At 47.2% G+C, this 21709-nt stretch overlaps 1 protein-coding gene across 2 annotated transcripts in view; it reads right to left on the reverse strand.

Moving 5' to 3' along the window:
- CUX1 (cut like homeobox 1) overlaps positions 1-21709 on the reverse strand; it is a 313297-nt gene that overhangs the window by 42531 nt on the left and 249057 nt on the right. The window contains exon 21 of one of the 2 annotated variants that reach the window (XM_063146718.1): positions 8379-8681. The exons of the other annotated variant lie outside the window; for it this stretch is intronic. Coding sequence (XP_063002788.1) covers positions 8379-8681 — 303 coding nt within the window. The remainder of the gene's footprint in view (positions 1-8378; positions 8682-21709) is intronic. 2 annotated transcript variants of the gene reach the window in all.

Below are 21709 nucleotides of genomic sequence, written 5' to 3' on the forward strand. Positions count from 1 at the left end.
TTGATCAGACACACCAGAGAATCATGGGCTGGTATGGAGAATCTCAGACACAGCTAAAGATCATGGGCTGGTATATAGATACAAATAGAGACTTATTATTTGACTGTTATTATTTACTTCTCATACTGTGGCATCTACGTACATAGCAATTTATGACAAATGTAACATGTAACACGCCCCCCCCCCGCCTTCCTTATCTGTAGAAATCTGATGATAAAATTCTCTCTTATCCCCCCGCCCCCCCAACCAAGATTTTGTGAAGCAAAACCATGACTGGATATGTGGAGAATGTCTGGACGAGGATGTGGCTGGACCGAAATAAAGATGAGCAGGGGGTTGGACTTGATGGCCTTGTAGGCCTCTTCCAACTCTACTATTCTATGATTCTATGATTCACTTTGAGGGTCCCCCAACTGAAAAATGGGATATAAATCCACCCGAGAAATAAATATCCTGTGTTCTGGGTTGCTGGTGGTCCCTTGGGAGCTGAAATGCACAAGGTCCCTGCTGTTGACTAGTGAATGTAGAAGCTTTGACCCGGAGTATTTATACCAGGCCCGGCATGGGAGTTGAGGCTACTCAACTTGGCTGTTCTGCTCGTGAAAACTGTGCACACACAGGTCCAGTTCAGACAACACGCTAAACCGTGATGGTTCAACGTTTTGAGCTAACCGTTCTGGCTCAGCGTGTCGTGTGAACCCTTCCTAACCATGGTAGCTACATAACCACAGTTTGAACCCGCTCACTTGCCACGTGCAGCAAAAGGGTTCGCGGCTTAACCATGGCTTGGTGTGTTGTCTGTCTCAGCTAATTCATTAGTCCAGCCTTCCCTAGCGGCCTGGGGCATTCTGGGAGTTGTAGTCCAACACATCGGGAGGGCACTGGGTTGGCAAGGCGTGAGGCCTAGCTGCTGTGCCATGAAGTTCCTGAGTCAAACTCCAAAATCCCTGACACAAATGCCTACACACAAAGGAACTACATCCAAACGTTAACTTTCCTGGGAACGAGAAGAGATGTCAAAGACACCCCTCCTCCCTCAAGCATTTTTACCAACTCCCGATTCTCTGGATGTTTTTCACCTCTCCTCCATCCTTTCCAAACCACCGAGTTTCAGCTTTCCCTGGGAAAATTACGGGATTGATTCCCCCAGCCGGGAGCACTTCCCTGCCATTCAAGGTGAGGACCTTACAACAGAGATAATGGAATCAACGGCGGGCCCCAGATTGAAACGATTTCCGACCCGTGTTCCCACCGCCGGCTCCTGCCACGCGGAGGGCAGCAGATGTGCGAGCGGCCCGGCGGCCGGGGCTCCGTCACAGCCCCATTCCATTAAGCTAATCGAAACTATTCCATCAGTGACCCCGGTGCTCAGCTGCCCTCTGCTCAGCAAGGCGTGCGCCGAAGCCGCCAGGAGAGCAGGTGAAGGATTTCTGCTGCGAGCGGCGCTGAACTGCCAGCGCAAGTGGGATGCTGTTATCGGTGATGGGAAACGCCATCTCATGTTTCCCTTCGAGGAAGGATTCCAAGCGAAGGACTCCGGCTTCAAACCCTGCTTTACGCCCGTCGCTTAGCTTTGACGCCTGGGCAGAGGGGGAACTCCAGAGCCTGCTGGTTTGGGGGAAGGTGCTAATGACGAAGACCCCCATCCCCGTGGGATTAGGGATGCTCTCACCTACCTTAGGTGGTACAACCCCCTTCCAACCACTGTCTGATGGGATAAACCCAAAGTGGGAAGAGCGCATCAGTAGGGTGACCCTATGAAAAGGAGGACAGGGCTCCTGTATCTTTAACAGTTGTATTGAAAAGGGAATTTCAGCAGGTGTCATTTGTATGCATACAGCTCCTGGTGAAATTCCGTCTTCATCACAACAGTTAAAGCTGCAGGTGCCCTGCCCTCTTTTAAATCTGGTCACAGTATAGCTGCAGTATAGCTCCTGCAGCTTTAACTGTTGGGATGAAGAGGGAATTTCACTGGGTGCTGCAGGCATACAAATGACACCTGCTGAAATTCCCTTTTCTATGCAACTGTTAAAGACACAGGAGCCCTGTCCTCTTTTCCATATGATCACCCTACATATCAGGGACAACAGCATTCCCTCCAGCCTGCTGGTGTGTAGCACCAGTGAAAACATCCACCCCGATTCCAATTGCACATCCCTTTCCCCATGTGCCCTTTGTTTTAAGGGAGGAAAACGGGTCGTTACATTTTCAGGATAAATATTCGTCCCTGGCTGGTCCATATCCCATCTTATGGAGAAGCTAATTTTGACCTCCACTTGGAGCAGGGACTTCTCGGTAGCAGCCCCTATGTTTGGCATACTTTCCCCAAAGACAAGCCATTTAGGGCTCATCTACACCAAACAGAATATTCCACTATGAAAGTGGTATGAAAGTGGTATATAAAAGGCAGGTGCCACACTACTGCATTATAGCGGTATTGAAATGCACTGCAGGATCACACTATTTATTTATTTATTTACATTTTTATACCGCCCAATAGCCGAAGCTCTCTGGGCGGTTCACTACTGCTTTACGGTGGTAATGAAATACTCTGACAACTGGTGGGGCCCATGACACAACTACACCAAGCAGGATATAACACTATGAAAGTGGTATGAAAGCGGTATATGGTATGTGTCAATAGGTTAGGGTTGTCAGTGCACTTCAATACCACTCTAAAGCAGTCGTGTGGCTCCTGCATTTTATGTACCGCTTTCATACCACTTTCATAGTGGAATATCTGCTTGGTGTAGATGAGTCCATAGTCTCCTCTCTACGAGCTTTCAGCAAATGTTTTAAAAAGAAATAAATTCAGAGGCCTTTGGAGTCCGCTTGACTGAAATTGTGGCTGGCTACCGCTATGCGTTATTGCACGGCTGGTATAGAACACCGTACTCCTCTTTCGTTGGTTCAATGGTTACTGCTACATGTTAATCGATTGGCAGTTTTCTTAATTGCATGTTTCAATGTGGACTGCTGTGGAAATTCGTAAATGTAATCGATAAAAATGTTTTAAAATAAATTAAGAATAAATTATGCAATTCCATTCCATGGGGATCCATCTCAGGGAGAAATTCCCTCTCTTTGGACCTTCAAGAAGCAAAGAAAGATGTATCTTTCAGCTATGACTACTCCTGCCATTTGAGTTTTGAATGAAATGCGGCTGAAAACTGCTTCAAGGGCTGGGCTGGGCCAAAAAGGCAGGTTACAAATAACCTGCCTTTTTATATTGTATTTTATAATATGGTTTTATACTGCTGTTTTGTAGTTTGAATGGTTTTGATTTTTGTGAACCGCCCAGAGAGCTCCGGCTATTGGGTGGTATAGAAATGCAATAAATAAATAAATAAATAAATACCAACTGTACAGTCCAAGCAGTGAGTTGGGCACTGATCTGTAAGAAGGATCCCATCCTCCATGTCCTGTGCATGGGATTTCCCCCCAGAAAGAAAGACCACAAGAATTTAATTGTAGCCTTTCTTGGACTGAACCAAGGGTTCATCATTCAAGGCCTGCATTCTGTTGTCAGCGGTGACCAGACAGATGCGTACAAGCGGAGCGTGAAAGCAAAGGGACGCTTTTGTCCTCAGAAGTTGGTATTCAGAGGTAGACTTCCTCTGGATAAGGAGGTTACATTTCATGAAAGGTTCTCCCATCAGTCAAATACGGTCAATTGCTTTGCGAAGTGGCCAATTTAGCACAACGGCCTTTAAAAACGCCTTTTCCCCACCACTAAGAGTTGCTGTCTCTTGGCTCGATTTCTGTGCTGGTTTCGTTTTTTGTAACTAGGCTGACCGTGGCGCTCCAAGGCAAAAGGCAAAGAGAAGAGGACTGTTTAGAGAATTATTCACTTTTATAATGTTATTCACTGTTAGCTTCAACTCCACCCCCCCAAAAAAAGTATAACTATTTCACAAGTTAACTTTGTATCAAACCTGTTGATGCTTCAACTAACTTTGTTGTTGTCATAATAAGAGTTACACTGCTTTCAAAACACTTGACTGATGTTTTGAGCAAATCATTTCTGACAGGCTATTTGCCCAAACTTCCATTTAGGGGTCTGCATTGCCCGATTTCAACAAAAACCCACACAATGATCTCACTGGGTCCCTCCAAAATGTCACGTGAGCTAAACTCCCCAATTGTGATGGCTCTTGGTCTATTTCTGGGGCCAACCCGAACGGGCAGGTCTTTTAAAGCAGCTTTCTCGAACTCGGTGCCTGCCAATGTGGTGGACTGCAAATCCCATCATCCCCACCCAGCATATTTCAGGTAACAACAGGTGGTTGCCAGGGAAAGGACCTTTACATTGATTTCCAAGAGTATTACAGAAAGAAAAGGTTAAATCCCTCCTGTGAGAGATGGAGAGTTCCTGACTGTTAGAGCAGTACGACAATGGAATCAGTTACCTAAGGAGGTTGTGGGCTCTCCCACCTGAGAGGCCTTCAAGAGGCAGCTGGACAACCATCTGTCAAGGATGCTTTAGGGTGGATACTTGCATTGAGCAGGGGGTTGGACTCGATGGCCTTGTAGGCCCCTTCCAACTCTACTATTCTATGATTCTACTGCCTCGAATACTGGAGGTAGCACCCAACCATCAGGGCTAGTAGCCCTTGATAGCCTTCTCCTCCAGGAACTTATCCAACCCCCTTTTAAAGCCAATTGGTGGCCATCACTTCATCTTGTGGTAGTGAGTTCCATAATTTAACTCTGTGCTGTGTGAAGAAGTCCTTCCTTTTATTTGTCCTGGATCTCCCACCCATCAGTTTTATGGGATGATCCCGTTGGGTTCTAGTACGATGGGAGTTTTAGGCCTTGTGAGGGTATGAACAAATGAAGGTTTCTTATGCCGAGTAGGACTATGTGTCCATCTAGTCCAGGGCGGTCAACTTGTTGCCTTCTAAATGTTTCGGCCTAAAACTCCCATCACACCTCACCATTGGCTCTGCTGGCTACAGCTGGTGGGAATTGTAGGCCAACGGCCCCCAGCCCAGCCCTCAGTGACTCTCCCAACGTCTCCAGCAGAGGTGTTTCCCATCTCGTTGTGGTGGAGATCATGAGCAAATGACACACAAAAGCTGGGCGGAGGAAGAGGAGGAGAAGAGGGTCAGCCCTGCTAATCACATTCTCCCTGAGCAAACCGCGTGATTGCAGTTGTTTTCACGTGACTGCCATTTTAAAACTAGAAAAAGGAAACAGAGGACTGGCCACTGGTGACATTGAGCGGAGACGGATACAGACAACCAGGGGCCCCAAAACCGACGTGCCTCCGCCCCTAGAAAATCTAGAGATTGAGCAAACAGAGGGCCAAAAAGGAAACATTGAAATATTGTTCCACACCTAATGCAAGGTTTGGGGTACATTTCTTGCCTCTTCTGCTGCGTTTTAGGCTTCTCAGCCACGCTGTAGAAAAACAAAAATCATGGTGGGGGAAAAAAGATTTATGTAAAAGTGACATCAGAACAAGAGTCAATAAAAAGCACTTTTTACATATTCCTCCTGGAGCGCAAGAGGACACAGAATCAGGGACCCTGGTTTTCTGCAGACTCTGAAACACGCAGAGAAATTTGGCTTCCAGTGTGGAATCCAGAGTAGCCAAATGGACTTTGGGGGAAGCCCAGGTTTAATTTTTTATTTTTAAAAAAACAAATCTCTAGCCCTCAGGGACAAGGGGAAAAATTGCAAAAATCAAGGCAGTGTTTGCTAAAATCTCTGAGACTAGAAGGGGTCTGGGTGGATGGGGAAGGGGGGGGATGGATTACCGCACAACTCCCTGGTCTTATTTGCATCCCACGAACACACTCAGAGTCCAAAGCTGTTCTTCCCCCTTTACAAATTTCATTGCTGCTACTAGGATGCAATCTGGAGTACAACGTCTAGTGCTGGTGGCACTGTCTTCAATCCAGCTAATGTTTCACTGAGTTGGGCACCCAGACGTCGTGCATCCTCAGTCCAGAGAGTCTATTTTGCATAATTTATTCTGCTCAAAGTGAACCCGCGGCTTTTGGCTCTCCTGGTTGCAGAATGACTTACAGTAAACCAGCGTCCCTGCATAGAGCATGCAACGACAAAGCATACAAAAACCTACAGGCCCTCGTCTGCAAGTGCCGCGCTTTCTGACGGGCACGATGCAACTTCGCCCCAAGAGCATGGGAAACCCAACCACATAACAGTTTTGCCAGTCTGGGTGGCTTAAGCTACAGGTCTCGAGAACAATCGTACAATTTAAAGAGCAGTGAGTGTGTGTGTGTGTGTGTGTGTGTGTGTGTGTGTATTCTTTAATCTAAGATGGTAGGCATGATATTCTGCTGTTGCCTAAAATTCTGAGAACCAAAATACAGAAGCCTTCATCTGTAAAGAGTAGAAGGCAAACTTCTGAAATGGCAAAGGGATACCTAAAGGGCGGCCCCATTTCTACATCCACAGGGGGACAATTTCTGAGGACGGCCCAATTTACACCTGCATTTGGCATCCACCCAACAACGCTGCGATGCTATCAGAATTTCAAGAACCAATAAAAGCTTGGCTGAGTAACACCTGATGGATATGTAAATACACACACGGAATCTCCAGGAAGTGTGAGGCGGAAAAAAAGTTCAAATGTTTGGCAGCGTCTGCATGCCTATCAATGCCAAATTCGTTTCTCTCGCCCTGATCTCAGGAATTATAAGAAACGTACGGAAGGTCGCGTGCCCCTCCTCAACTCTCTCTGTGTTGTAAAGTGAGATTAACACACTCAGGTGTATCAGTGGAACCCTTTCTTTTCCATTTCTTCTCAAAAGCCATGGCACCTCAACCCTCACCTTACTCTGCAAAAAGAATTGCAACTCCCTGAAGTCTAATTTTTACGAAGTTGCCCGGTCTTCCTCTTTGCTGCGACATCAGCAGTACTGACAGAGGGTCTGTTAGTATGAGAGCTCATCCCAGGAAAAGGCTGCCGAGGTGTTCTGGCTATTTCACGTCACCCCATTGTGCCCTCGATGGCGGCCAGCCTGCAATCCCGCCAACTGAAAATGGCTACATGATCCCTGTTGTGGGGTGGGGATCCCCGGTGTTAAGGTTTCACACTGGCCACTCGCTGATTCTGCAGTCGCTCCGTCCCGCGCTGTTCAAGTAATGTCTGGATGACTAAATCCCATGGGATCGCTCGGATAAAGAGGTTACCACCACACCAGTGATGCTGGAACAGGCCGCACCCATGTGGACCCTGGCAAACCCACTAAATTCAATCATCCAACTGTTACCTGACTAGGATCCAGCCCTGGGGAAGCAGTAACCAGGTGATTTAATAGAGACTGAGTTTTAACCACACCTACAGGGATAACTGTAGGAAGGGCACGCTGTCCTCATCTTCTAAGAGATGTGCCCTGAGCCACAACCAATGAGTAACGCCTCCATTGATGCGCCTCCCATGAACCGCCTCCGATAAAGCATCCAAACACGAATCTATGGATATCTTGGGGACACACCGTCAGAGGCAACGTCGTACACTACCTCTATGCCAACACGGATCCATGCCACCATCTTGCATGGGGTTTTTCACCGCATGGTGGTAAAACATACTCTCATGACGTTCACCACCACGCAACTCCTTTCTTCCAACTACTCTAGAAGCTCTTGGGCCTGTGGCAATTCCACCTCATCACAAGCTATTCTGAGATGCCCCACTGCCCCCCCCCCCAAATACTCCAATTTGAGTACATGGCCAATGGAATACACCCAAGCAACCGTCTTCTACCTTTTCCAATCGGAAAATACTATTGTTTAACCATAAACTGCAACAAGGGAGATACTTTTAATGTCTACTGGCCACATCCATCTTCCCCCCCCATTTCCCCCACTTTCTCCCCCCCCCCCTTTTTAAAAAGTAAATAAACAAATGGTAATGGAGCTGCTGCTGCAAATCATGTCAGGCTGGAAGGTGACCCAATTTGGGGCCACACAACCCACCAGATGAAAACCAATGATCTCAAGAAAACTTTTTTTAAAAAAGAGCGCCCGGATAATAGGGGGCTCTGGATTAGCGTTTCAATAAACCTGCGATTAGTGGCCACAGCGTTAATGACACTCCTCGAACAAAGAATGCTGAGATCTGGAGAATTTGTACAGTTTGTAGTGTGCCATTTTTGCATGCAAAGTGTCTTTCATGTACTTGAGTCTCCCCCAATCTGGTGCCCTCCAAACATTCTGGACTACATCTCCCAGCATTGCTGGGAACTGTAGTCCCCACATATCTGGAAGGCCCCAGGTTGGGGGAAGGCTGATTTAACTCATCAAATAGTTTCTAAGGTGATTTTATCCAGAAACAGTTGCCCGAAGCGGCTTTAAACTATAAACCGGCGCTCCTGGAAGAATCGGAAGTAGTAAAAGACATTTACCAAGGTTGTTGTCCGTGAGCACCTCTTTGACCCGCTTTGTGATGCCGTAGGTATCCAGCTCTGGCGACATCGCCACCAGTTCTTGAATGCTGAGTGATGAATGGCCAGAGAGGGGCAGCGGCGTTGTGGATTGGCAATCGGAAGCAGACGGCTCGTTGCCGTCCTGTAGCTTGCCCTCCTTACTCGTCTCGATGGCAGGACAGGGCTGCTGGACCAGTTCTGTCAAGCTCTTCACGGATTCGCTGGAACTCATGGGGGACTCCGGAGCGGGACTGCAGCTGGCAGAGGTCTTTGGGGTGCTTTCTGCAAATCCACAGGGGGGAAGAAAGGGAGAAATGCGGCTTAAGCAAAACTCCTTCATCAAGGACTTACTCCCAGCTCTTGTGCGTAATAAAACCAAGCCTTTCCCCATCCTCAAAACCCATCCTTAACCCCTTTAAAACCCTGCTGCATTTTATTACTACATGAAGAATCGATTATTATTATTATTATTATTATTATTATTTATTATTATTATTATTATATTTGTATCCCGCCTTTTGCCCAATACTGGGCCTCAAGGCGGCCTTGCAAAATTCAAAACAATTACATTGTAAACCTAGGGAAAGAAATGTACAAAAATTAAAATTAAAATAATAATAAAAAAATACAGTATTAAAACAGTAAATGTTTAAAACGCACGACAATTTAAAGGCCTTAAGATAGATGGAGGGCCAGATTATACTCCAAAGGCCTGCTGGAACAAACAAGTTTTCGCCTGCTTCCGAAAGCCCATCAAGGAGGGAGCCAGCCTAGCTTCCCTGGGAAGAGAGTTCCAGAGCTCTGGAGCAGCCACCGAGAAGGCCCTCTCCCACGTTCCCACCAAGCGCGCCTGTGAAGATGGTGGGACTGAAAGAAGGGCTTCTCCAGAAGATCTCAAAGCACGGGCAGGCTCATAAGGGAGAATACAGTCTTTCAGATAACCTGGACCTGAGCCATATAGGGCTTTATACCAGCACTTTGAACTGTGCCTGGAAACAGACTGGAAGCCAGTGGAGCTGTTTTAACAGGGGAGTTCTCCGTTCCCTGTAACCAGCCCCGGTCAACAATCTGGCTGCAGCTTTTGAACCAGCTGGAGTTTCCGAACACTCTTCAAAGGCAGCCCCACGTAGAGCGCGTTGCAGTAATCCAATCGGGATGTAACTAAGGCACGTGTCACCGTGGCCAGGTCCGACATCTCTAGGAACGGGCGCAGCTGGCGCACTAGCTTTAACTGTGCAAATGCACTCCTGGCCACCGCCGAAACCTGGGCATCCGGGCTCAGGGCTGAATCCAGAAGTACCCCCAAGCTGGGCACCTGTGTCTCCAGGGGGAGTGTAACCCCATCCAACACAAGCTGAATCCCTATTCTCTGATCTGCCTTTCGACTGACCAGGAGCACCTCTGTCTTATCTGGATTAAGCTTCAATTTGTAGATGTACATCCGTGCCAAAAATAAATAAACCCAAGTTGCAATGCTATAAAAGGCACACGCCACAATTAACGCCTGAAGCTGCTTCCTTCCAAATTAAAACAAAGGGCTGCCTAGGCATGTGCTATCTCACTCTGACTGGCAGCAGCTCTCCCAGGACTTCAGCAGGCAGAGGACCTGAGACCTTGCGTGCTCAAAGCCCATCAATCATCCATGGGCTATGGGCCCCCTCCACTAAGATCTCCCCAGAAATGTTTCTCAGTGCCATTTCCACACTGGAAGCATAAAGTCCGACAGGTAGCCTACAGGTAGTAAGAAAGGAAGTTTCTTCGGTCCCAGGATTTTCACATTATCTACAACTGGCACTTGGAGCTGATGAATGGATCATTCAATCTTTCTTTTTTTAAACTCAATAATTAGATTCATTTCAAGATTTACAAAATTCTAAGTACAAACAGGTTAACAAGAGAACACTCAGTAGCAGGGTAGACAACCTCTAGATGGTTTGGAGTACAACTCCCATAATTCCTAGCCATTGGCCATGCTGGCTGGGGCTGATGGAATTGTAATCCATAGCCTCTGGACAGAACCAGGATGCTTTACCTTTGGCTTATGCCAAAGCAAACAATTCATACAAATGTAAGTCTATGTCGCATTTCATCTTCTCTGAAGGGTATATTAAGTTTAACTTTGCAGTTACTACAATTTCCCACATTTCAATTAACCAGTGTTTTAGTTTGGGCTTAATTCACCCAGAGGGCCTTTTCTTCTGCCGCTCCCAGTTTGTGGAATGGCTTGCCGGGAGAGATGCGTCAACTTAACAGTCTTCCAGAATTTAACAAAGCCATAAAGACTGATCTCCTCCGGCAGGCCTACCCAGTTGAATTTTAAGACGCCTTTTTTTAATGGTGTGCTGTTTTTAATGATGCGCTGGTTTTAAACGTTTGAATTAGTTGTATGTATTTTATGGTGTTTTTATTTGTGTTGTGCCCCGCCTTGATCCAGAAGGAGAGGCGGGTAACAAATAAATTTCTCCATTTACTAGCTATACGTGCCTTTGCAAAGGGACTAGTCCATTTTTGAAGAAGACCACCAAAGGTGGAAAAGCTGAGTGTTCAATAACATTTGCTGCCCAGGAAGTATCCACAAGATACAAAAGCATGCTTCTCATTTGTGGGGACAAAGCATGGCGCTACACGTTGGCTGCATTCGGACGACATACTAGTCAATGGTGGGTTAATAAGCAACTCAACAGCTGATTATTGAGGGGGTGCTCCCCACATGATAGGATTATAATCAACCATGGTGTGGATTAAGGCCAGTGTTGAGTTGACCATTAGTCAACGGTGTGTTTGATTGACACATTCCCCTCCCCTCCCTCTGGTATCCCATCAGCCACTGTGAGTTCTACCGGCTGGACTAGAGCGGCAGCCACTGCTTTGGTCACTCTTGCCAGGGGACTCTGTAGTCATCGAAAATAACCCACTGTGTGCGACAAAATAGTCAACGGTGTCCAATACATGACATGACAACCAATGGTTGTTCAAATCATTAACTCTGCAGAGTGTGGGTTATTTGCGTTGGTTATTTCAGCTGAATAACCAACCGTGGTATGAAAAAGTCCTGATACACGACACTATAGCCAACCACTGACTATTTAATCCACCGTTGGTTAGCGTGTTGTCCGATCCCAGTCATCGTAAAACATTGTTCTCCTGCTCCCAATCTATAATACGTAGAACAATCTATCCCGTGTCCTCCTGACGTCACTGTACCAAGCATTTCTTTGTCCTCATGAGCAGCAGACGACGATGTGAAGAGGTGGCAGAAATGCACAGAGTAATGACCCCAAAATATGGGGGAAGTGGTTTTGTGCGTTAGTGGGGGGGACGCAACGCCAGGCAGCCATTTTCAACAACACCCCTGTGTTTCTTGAAATGCACAGCTGCGTCCTTAATGGACAATTTAAAACTTACTTGCTTGCATAACAAAGCCAACTAACGTGCGTGATACAATCCTTAGCTTCCGTGTCTCAGTACTGAGAATCTTGCCCTTTGTCCCCAATCTGACACCGTGGTTTTTTTTTAATCGCTGCCTGGCAGGTGTTTTTTGGCCTCGGATTTAGGGTCAGGCCAAAAACCGAAATTGCATATTGCTCGCGAATGAATTATCTTCTGTCAATAAACAAAAAGAGGTGCCAATAGATTAACTTCTGACAGCTTAGCAAGAAAAATGGCGTAGGAGATGGAAAAGCAATTATGAAAGGAATTTCCCATTAAGTAATACTGAGACACAGGTTCTCCCCCCCACCCTTTCGGTCCCTGTAACTTCAAAAAAACAAAAAGGTAGGTATTCATATTTCTTTCAAGAACACCGAACTCTTGTGAAGGGGAATCTCAGCACAATTTTAACCTCTTGGTCACTCTCTCCCAAAACGTTAACACTAATAAACTGGTTTTATTTCATGCCCTCCAACATTCTGCAGGGACACTGGTGTGCACTTGTTAACAACTCTCGCCTCGCGGCAAAACTATCCGTACTCCGGCCCGTGCGCAGCTATAACCTTGTTACGCGTTATTGCAGGCTCCGTTTCTACCATGAAACGGACCACAAGCGATTCCTTTGGAAGAATTTAAGATCTCGCAAACAGTCTGGTTGAACTTATCGGTGGTGAATGGGACGCAGCGCACGGACGTACATGTGCACAAGAATGATGATGCACCCCCTCCCTCCGTGACACACCTTCTAGAACCCCAAAGGAGGGGGGTTGAAACCAGGGCAAGTGGCTTCAACATCTACCTGAGTGCCTACTATCAGCTTCGGCTGATACGCCAGCTGCGCCCCTTCCTAGAGTTAGAAGACCTAAAGACGGCTGTGCATGCGCTGGTAACTTCGAGGCTCGACTTCTGTAATGCACTCTACATGGGGCTACCTCTGTGCCTAGTCCGGAAACTTCAACTAGTTCAAAATATGGTCACTGGTACACCTAGGGGTGACTACATTACATCAATTTTAAAATCTCTCCACTGGCTGCCAATTAGTTTCCGAGCGAAGTATAAAGTGTTGGTTATCACCATTAAAGCCCTACATGGTTTGGGTCCAGGCGACCTGCGGGATCGCCTTCTCCCGTACAATCCGCCCCGCACACTCAGGTCCGTTGGGAAAAATCTACTTCAGCTAGCAAAAACTAGATTAACAACCATTACCCAGAGGACCTTCTCTTCTGCTGCTCCCAGACCGTAGAATGGCCTGCCGGAGGAGACTCATCAACTTAACAGTCTGCTAGCATTCAAGAAAGCTATAAAGACTGATCTCTTCCGGCAAGCCTATCCAGGGGAATTTTAAGGTGTTTTAAAAATGCTTTTAGGATGTTTTTAAAGGATGTTTTTAACAATGTATATTGTGTTTTAATTGCATATTATGTATTTTATCGTTTATTGTTGTTCCCTGCCTCGATCAAAATGGAGAGGCGGGTAAGAAATATTATTATTATTATTATTATTATTATTATTATTATTATTATTAAGCAAAACAGAGACAGAAGGAAAATGGTGTTTTACCGAGGAAAGGTACAGGGGTACAGGGACTGCACTGGTAAATAGGGACAGGTGGGGCGCATCCTTGGGTATACAAGAAACCATTTAATCTCAAGTATTTTATTATCATCTTGTTTTTATTGTGATTTCATTTTAAAATTTCACACCAAATTGGCCCTGGCTATCTAAAGCGGCAACCCCTGAAGAATGCCGCATTCTGTTTTTGTTTTAGTAGCAGAAGTGGGTTAGGATCCCCGAATGGCAATTTCCAGATGTGTTGGGACTACGACTCCCATCATTCCCAGCCAGCATTAGGGAAGCCTTCCGCAGTCAGAGTCCCTCATAAGAAAGTAAGAAGAGCCCAGATGGATCAAACCAAGGGTCCATCTAGTCCAGCGCTCTGTTCATACAGTGGCTAACCAGCTGTCAACCAGGGATGAACAAGCAGGACATGGTGCAACAGCACTCTCCCGCCCATGTTCCCCAGCAGCTGGTGCACACAGGCTTCCTGCCTCGAATACTGGAGATAGCACACAACCATCAGGGCTGGTAGCCATTCATAACCTTCTCCTCCAGGAATGTATCCAACCCCCTTTTAAAGCCATCCAAATGGGTGGCCATCACTTGTTTTGGCAGTGAGCTCCATAGCGGGTCACTGTTTTCAAGGGCTGCACATGTCATCTTTGCTGGGTGTGTGTACACTGGTTGTCAATTTTCTACTGGGGCAGGCTTAAGCTTTTGTTATTGGTGTAAACTCACAAGCAGGACATGGGTGCAACAGCACCCTCTCACCTATGTTTCCCAGCAACTGGGATATATAGGCTTACTGCCTCTGATACAGGAGGTAGCATACAGGAGCCACTGATAGCTACTGATAAGAATTGATCCAGCCCTCCTTTAAAGTCATCCAAATTGGCGGCCGTCACTACATCTTGTGGTAGTGAGTTCCGTAGCTGAATTCTGTGCTGTGTGAAGAAGTCCTTCCTTTCATCTGACCGGATTCTCAATCCGCTCCCTGGGATGACCCCTGTTGGGTTCTAGTATTTTAAGAGGGGGGGGGGAAGTCTGCCTATCCACATTCTCCACACCGGGCATCATTTTGCACCCCTCTGTCTCATATTTGGTTTTGTTTGGATTTGTCTGTTCTCTGGTTAGGAACGAATGAGCTCGATCAACGGAGATGTTGCTACGTCCGTCTGTTCCCATCCACATGCCATGGGCTCCATGCGAGAAACAAAATATATAAGACGCCGAAATAAATGACGAAAATAGCCTCCCTGCTTTTTTGGTTAAAAACCATTTTTAAGCAGGTATCAGAATTTCTTCTGATGGTTTTGGAAGAGATGGGTTCAGACTCATGGAAGCATAAAATGCAGCTGGGTGCCATGAATTTGGGATTCTCTATCTCTTTTCTCTTAACCCAAGGTCATGATTCTCTATCTCATTTCTCTTAACTCAAGGTACCTGAAGAGAGTCTAACCTCTTGGAAATGTCCCCCTAGGCAAAACTATGCAAACTAAGCAAGACAATTGTCCGTTCAAAAAGAATAGGAAGCCACTTCCCAAACGCCCGTAACTTCAGAGAGCCTGGTGCGGAGGCAGGTTCTGGCGTAATCAAACTGATTTTCTCACACCTTCCTTCCGCGCCGTGTGTTTGAGCTTCCGGCGGACCCTAGCATCAGCTAGCTTGTCGGGGCACTCTCCTCTGGAAGAAGGCTCACTTCCCGCTGAGTGTGTAGGATTTGGCCTTGAGGAGATCAGCTCTGGAGAGGGCTGACTCCCACCTGGGGAATCGCCCGTGAGAGCTTCCTCCCCCGACTGGTACAGGCTGGCCGGTGTCTGGCGCTGCCTCCTCTAGTTCCGAATCTGATTCTGATTGATCACCTGAAACCCCTTCTCCCAAAACGGGCAGTAGGGTTAAACATAACAACTAGTTGCTATCGATAACTTCATTCTTCATGAATTTGTCAAATCTCCCTTTAAGGCTGTCCAAAGTCGGCGGCCATCGCTACATATCGCGGTAGCAAATTCCACCGTTTCAACCATGGGGGTCTTTTTGCCTGCCCTGAATCTCAGCTTCATTAGATGGCCTCCAGGTTCTGATATTATTGGAGTGTGTGTGTGACGCGGGACCCGTTCCTTAGAGGTTTCCAAATAGCACGACAATACACCCTGCGGAAGGTAAAGTGACTTGAGTAGCACAGTCACGAAACAAAGCTATTTAATAAAAAATTACTGAGCTGCTTTTAAAAAAAATAATCAAATTGTATTTAGAAGAGGTGACTTGACGTTCCTATGAAGGCCCTTCTCAACTCAGGTAATTGGATTTTCTTTCTTTCTTTCTTCGCTTATGAAAGATGCAAAAGAGACATCCTTTTTTCTCTTTAAGCCACCACGGTCTGTCTGTAATCTTTAAGGCAATGAGAACGCTGCAATCTAATTTCTTTCCCCCCTCCGCTTAGCCTCAGGTCGCGGTACAGCTGCAGCCGAAGCCCAACAAATGTTATTTTTGTATTGGAAGCAGCAAGCGAGCGGTACTGTAAATTTGCCCTGATTCACCCATGCGAAGGACCAACTTGGCAGGCCATCCGTCTTGTTCACTGTACACTGTCAGGGGGGGCACGAATTCCGTACATGATAAACAGATTTCTCCTCAGATCCGCGTCCTTTAACCCACAGCAAGGTCAAAAACGGCGGCTGCCTGGTTAATAAAACTGCATGCTGTTGGTTCAAGTCGCCCCCCCCCTTAATTCCATCCCTTGTGCCAGCTTAAAGAAACCTCGGAGCTGCGCGGCGGTGGTTTTTCCATCCGGTTCTCTGGCCGCACGATGCAAATGAACCCCCATGCAGAAATATGGCTGGCGGTGGTGGGGAAGCAAAAGCAGAACGGCAGAGAAATGGATATTTTTTTTGGGGGGGGGGGGGAGAGAGGCAGGAGGACCAGTTAGGGCAAAAAGGAAAGCATCCACCATAATTGCTACCTTTCTTCAACTTGCATTTACTGAAATCTACAGCCAACCTGACAATTTGATGACGATTATTTTTTTAAAAAAATCTGTCTATATATAAACACACTTAGAGAAGAGGTTGTATTTTTAAAGCAGTTCAAGGTGCAATCCTATGCATGTTTAGATGGGAAACAAGTTGTACGACTTTTTTTGCTGCTTGAATACGCACGGAATTGGGCCCTAAAGCGAGAAAGGGGGGGCACCTGGCTCACGGGATCTAGTTTGTTTATTTACTGGAACCCGACGGTGGTCCAGTCAGCGCCAGGGGCAAAATGGCGGCGCAGTGGGAGGAGCCAGGCACAAAATGGCGGCTGAGAAACGAGAGGCAATTACTTCCTATGCCTCCGTATGTTCGAGAGCCCTGCAGATACACTTTCAAATCGACGTCTGAGTTACTACAGATCAGGAGTTCTCTAATTGCCTTGCTTATGTTGTAGGGCTTCCCCCCTTCTGTCTAAACATACATAGGATTGTGCCCTAAAATGTTTCATGGTTCTAAGAAGCGATTTTACACGATCGGTATTTGTGGCTGGTGTTAACAGGGAGACGAAAGGGAGGCTTTATTTTGCTTCGAAAACTAAACCCTTTGCAAGGGGCCTGGGTCCACAGCTCGCATCACCAAGCCCAGCGGTTCCCAAAGTGGGTGGTACCACCCCCTTGTGGGTGGTGGGATTGCATAGGGGGGCGTAAAGAGGCAAAGGGGCAGCAGGAGGGCTCTCAAGGTGGTCTTTTCCGAGAAGCGCCTCTCCAGAAGGTCTTAAAACCCAGGGACATTTTTATGGGAGAAGGTAGTTTGGTCCCAAGCCATATAGGCGAAGAATCCACTCATGTATTAATACCGTTTAAGAAGAGTCCTTTTAGCGGTGAATTGACATGTTTCAAAAGCACCAAAATGCTAATGAAGAGACATACCCTGCTTGGTGTGCCCTGCCACGCCGGCTGCAAAACAGAGGCGTTCGCTCTCTTTTCACTCCCTCCCTTGGCAAGCCTGCGGCGGGTGCTTCCCATTTAAAGGGGCCGCGCGCAGCACGACCCCTTTTTCATTCTCAGTTCCTCTGCTCGGCTGCTGCTGCCCAGACCAACAGGATCCAGAGGAGCACAGCCCCTTGGAATGGGAGGAACCCGCCCTGGGCTTGCCGAGGGAGGGAGGGAAAAGATGCAATTATATTTTGAATAAATATTCAATTAATTGTTACTGTTTTGAATTTTATTGTTATTATCTTCCTTAGTGGGTCGTTGAAAACAGCTATTCTGAATAATGATTTTTATAGTGTAGGGTAGGGGGCGCTGGACATGAGTTTTTGGAACCAAGGGGGCGGTGACCTGAAAAAGTTTGGGAACCACTGATCTAGCCGTTAACGGCTTCCCACTTATTAAAATTTACGCTGCAACCCTAATCACATTTACTTGGGAGTAAAGCTCCCCGAACACAATGTGGGTGATTTCCAAGGAGCCGTGGATCGGCCTGCACGCTTAATTTATCTATAAAAACATGGTGATCCCTCGTCTCTGTTTTAAATATAAATGCCCAAGATGGCTGACATGCATAATTACGGTAATTAAAATCTTTAAAACAAACAAAACGAACGCAAACCCGTTAAAACAGTCAGGAGCGGCAGAGGAAAAGTGCCGACGGGGAGGCAGCCGGGGGAAAGGCAGCTCCTGCCCATGTAAAAAGCCGGCAAGAATAAAAACAACTCCAAAAACAAAGCCGGAGAAAAGTCAAGGAAAAGATGAGATGTTTTTCGCAGAGCGGAATATTCGACAACGAAGGTAACACAGGAGCTCAGGGGTTGGCGTTGGCAGACGTACACGTTTCAAACAAAAAATCAAAAGGGATGGAACGTTACGTTTCAACCCTTGGAAATATTTCCTGTCTTCCAAGGACAACGGCCACCCCCATGATAAATGAAACGCAAGGTTTGCTCCTGGGTGTTTGGAAACCTCTACCTACTGCAATCCTGTGTCAAAAGCAAAGACACCTTCTGAGAAATGATTGGCACCTGGGACCCAAACACCTGAATTTGGAATTAAGACCCACTGAGATGCAGTCTCCTCCTACCTCGTCCCTCTGCCGCCCTTTGCATCCTGAGAATCACTGGATGAGGACGCAGGACAGGGCCTTGGTGTGGAATTGCTGGCAAGGGCTCTTCTGATTGGAATCATCCTGGAGTGGGTCGAGGCGTACTAGAAACAGGAGGCAAGGGGGCTTTTGACAAGGCCGCCATCAGCCTCCGAAAGCTATTTGGTGTCTCGGCTTTCCCAAAAGACACGCGAAGGAGAAAAGCCGCAGGACGCCGAAGCTGAAAATGCAGCAATTGCCCGTGACGCTCAGCCAAGGGTATTGCTAGTGGGAAGACAATGAGCTGGACCCACTCTGTTATGGATTTATTTGCGATATTTATATACCGCTCCATCTCTAAAATAGATTTCGGAGCAGTGAACAACAGGATAAGATAGTAAAACAACAAAAGGATAGAAACAGCATAGTAACATCCTTCAATTTATAGCAGAGTGCCAATAAAAACGGTGGCTTGTCTGATTCCTGGAAAAGAGCTGTTTTCAGGAGGCACCAGAAGCGGCACAGTGTCGGCGCCTGCCTGACCTCCAGGGGCAGGGAGTTCCACAGAGAAGGGGCCACCACACTAAAGGCTCTTCTCCTGGTGGGCTGCAATCGGGTCCATGTGGAACCACCAGGAGCATGCAGTGACCAGGTAGGTTGGTAAGGGAGAAGGCGCTCTCTCAGGTATCTTGATCCCAAGTTGTTTAGTGTTTTGTACAGTAGCACCAAAATCTTAAACCTGGCCCGGTAGCTTATAGGCAGCCAGTGCAGTACCCTCAGCAAAGGGACAGCTCCCGACAACAGCTGAGCTGCGGCGTTCTGTACTAGCTCCATCTTCCAGAGCAGCCTTAAAGGCAGTCCCAGACAGAGTGCATTGCAGTAATCCAGCCTTGGGGTTACCAATGCCTGTACCACCGTGGCCAAGCGATCCCTGTCCAGGGATCTGAAGCTGAAGCTGGTAAAAGCCACTCTGAGCCACCACGGCCATTTGGGCCTCCCGCGACAGAGATGGATCGAAGAGTACCCCCAAATACGAACCTGATCTTTGGGGGGAGTGCAACCCCATCCAGAACAGGCAATGAGCCTCTCTCCCGGACTTGGGGACCACTCACCCAAAGGGCTTCCATCTTGTCAGGATTCAGCTTCAGTTTGGTTAGGCTTCTACCTTGGCCTGGTCAACAGACCTGCTGCAATTCAGGTTTCTACTTCCAATAAAAGCACTTTATTCTCTGAACTGGAGAACAGACACTTTCCAGGTCAAAGTTCTAGCAGGGCCACCCATGGTGCTGGCCACTTCCTTGCAGGGAAAGCTTTCTCCCAAGAAACATTATGGGAGAATGAAGGGGGACTAGAAACTCCTCCGTATCCCCTAAACCAAGGAAAAGTTAACAGACCTTCAACAAAGGGAAAGGAACCGTGCAAATCCCAGACCTTACAAGACCACAGAGAGCAACTCCATCCCTAAAATATGGCAAACACACCTGGAGGGGGGGGGGGAAATCCCCTAAGAGGGGAAAAATGACTATATTCTCAAGACAGCAAGCAGACAACTACCATATTCAATCTGAAATTGGAGTGGCCAGAAAAAAAAAGCAGATCCGCTGTGATTTGCCAAGAAATGTCTACCTCCTATCTGGTCCACTATTTAAATTCCACGGCACAGCCCTCGATCTCCAGTAATAATAACCCAAATTCCATTTAGTGTTCATTTGAGCAGTCAGGATAAAGTCATTTCTTATTATCTCCCCACTGTGTAAAAAACAGCTTGAAGGTAGGAAGTCAGCAAGCATTTTCACCAAAAAGTAATTATCGGGAGTGACATTTTTACTGCTGGCGTGCCATAAGGCGAGCCGTGCATTTGGAAGGACAAGTTGCTGAAGCAAAATGACAGGCCACGCCGTGACATTCCAGCAAAAGCCCAGAACACGATTTTCCTGGCGGTTGGGCTTGATGTACCACTTCTCATTAAGGCCTGGGCCTGGGCTTCAGGTTCATGCCAAAGTAGTCAGATCCAAAAGTTACGTCTAAATTAACACCGGGGGCAGGGGGGTGGGAAAAAGACCGGCCAGAGAGGGCAAACAGATGTTCAGAACTCTACGGAGAAGGGGGCAGGGCTCCAGCCGTGGCTTCGGCGAGAAATCAGAAGCACGTGACTTTACCAAGGCCCAAGGGCATTTAGGATCCGCTGTTTACCCAATATTCTGTTTGATTAAACCAGAACTACATCCAGCCTAGTTATTTATTTATTGGATTTTTATACCGCCCAATAGCCGAAGCACCCTGGACGGTTCAGCCTAGCATCCTAACTCCCACAGTGGCCCACTGGTTAGGGCTCACCTTAAGTATTGCGTCCAGTTCTGGCCACCACACTTTAAGAAGGATGCAGACAAGCTGGAGGGGGTTCAGAGGAGGGCAACGAGGATGATCAAGGGTCTCCCTGTGAGGAGAGGCAGAAAGAACTGGGCATGTTTAGCCTGGAGAAGAGAAGGCTGAGGGGAGACATGGTAGCACTCTTCAAATACTTGAAAGGTTGTCACACAGAGCAGGGCCAGGATCTCTTCTTGATCAACCTCGAATGTAGGACACGGAATAATGGGCTCAAGTGACAGGAAGCCAGATTTCAGCTGGACATCAGGAAAAACCTGAGGGAGGTTTGGAGGCCGGCGACAAGGGAGAGGGCCTTTTCGGTGGTGGCCCCCCAACTGTGGAATGAGTTCCCCACTCAGGTCCACCTGTTACCTTTTTGGAGCCTGGTTAAGACTGTCCTCTGCTCCCAGGCGTCTAATCGCATGTGATGGGCACTTACGTCAGCCGTCTTGAACAGATTGAGTATTCTCTTGAAACTGTTCTTAGTTGTCTAATTTTTAATTTTTTATATATATTTATATTTTTATGCTGTATTATCTTATGAACTGCGGTAAACCGCCCAGAGAGCTTTGGCTTTTGGGCGGTATAGAAATGAAACAAATAATTAAACGGCATCGCTAGGTAAGCAGAGCACGAAGGTCCTGCCCGGCTTGTCCCCAGCCTCTTGTGTTCAACTGTACGCTGCCATGGGCTATGGAGGTTCCACAGGCCTACACCCTTTGCAGGCCTCTTCTCGATCATGACTTTGCCTAAGCCCCTTTTAAAGCCATCTGTGCCAGTGGATATCACGGCTTCTTGTGGTGCTGAACTCTCTGTAGCAGCCTTCTCCAACTGGGCCAGTGTGTCAGACTACAACTCCCATTATCCCCAGCCAGTGCTGTGCCAACCCCGTCCAGAGGATACCAGGCT

This window comes from Elgaria multicarinata, chromosome 22 (assembly GCF_023053635.1).
Source record: "Elgaria multicarinata webbii isolate HBS135686 ecotype San Diego chromosome 22, rElgMul1.1.pri, whole genome shotgun sequence".
NCBI classification, from domain to species: Eukaryota; Metazoa; Chordata; class Lepidosauria; order Squamata; family Anguidae; genus Elgaria; species Elgaria multicarinata.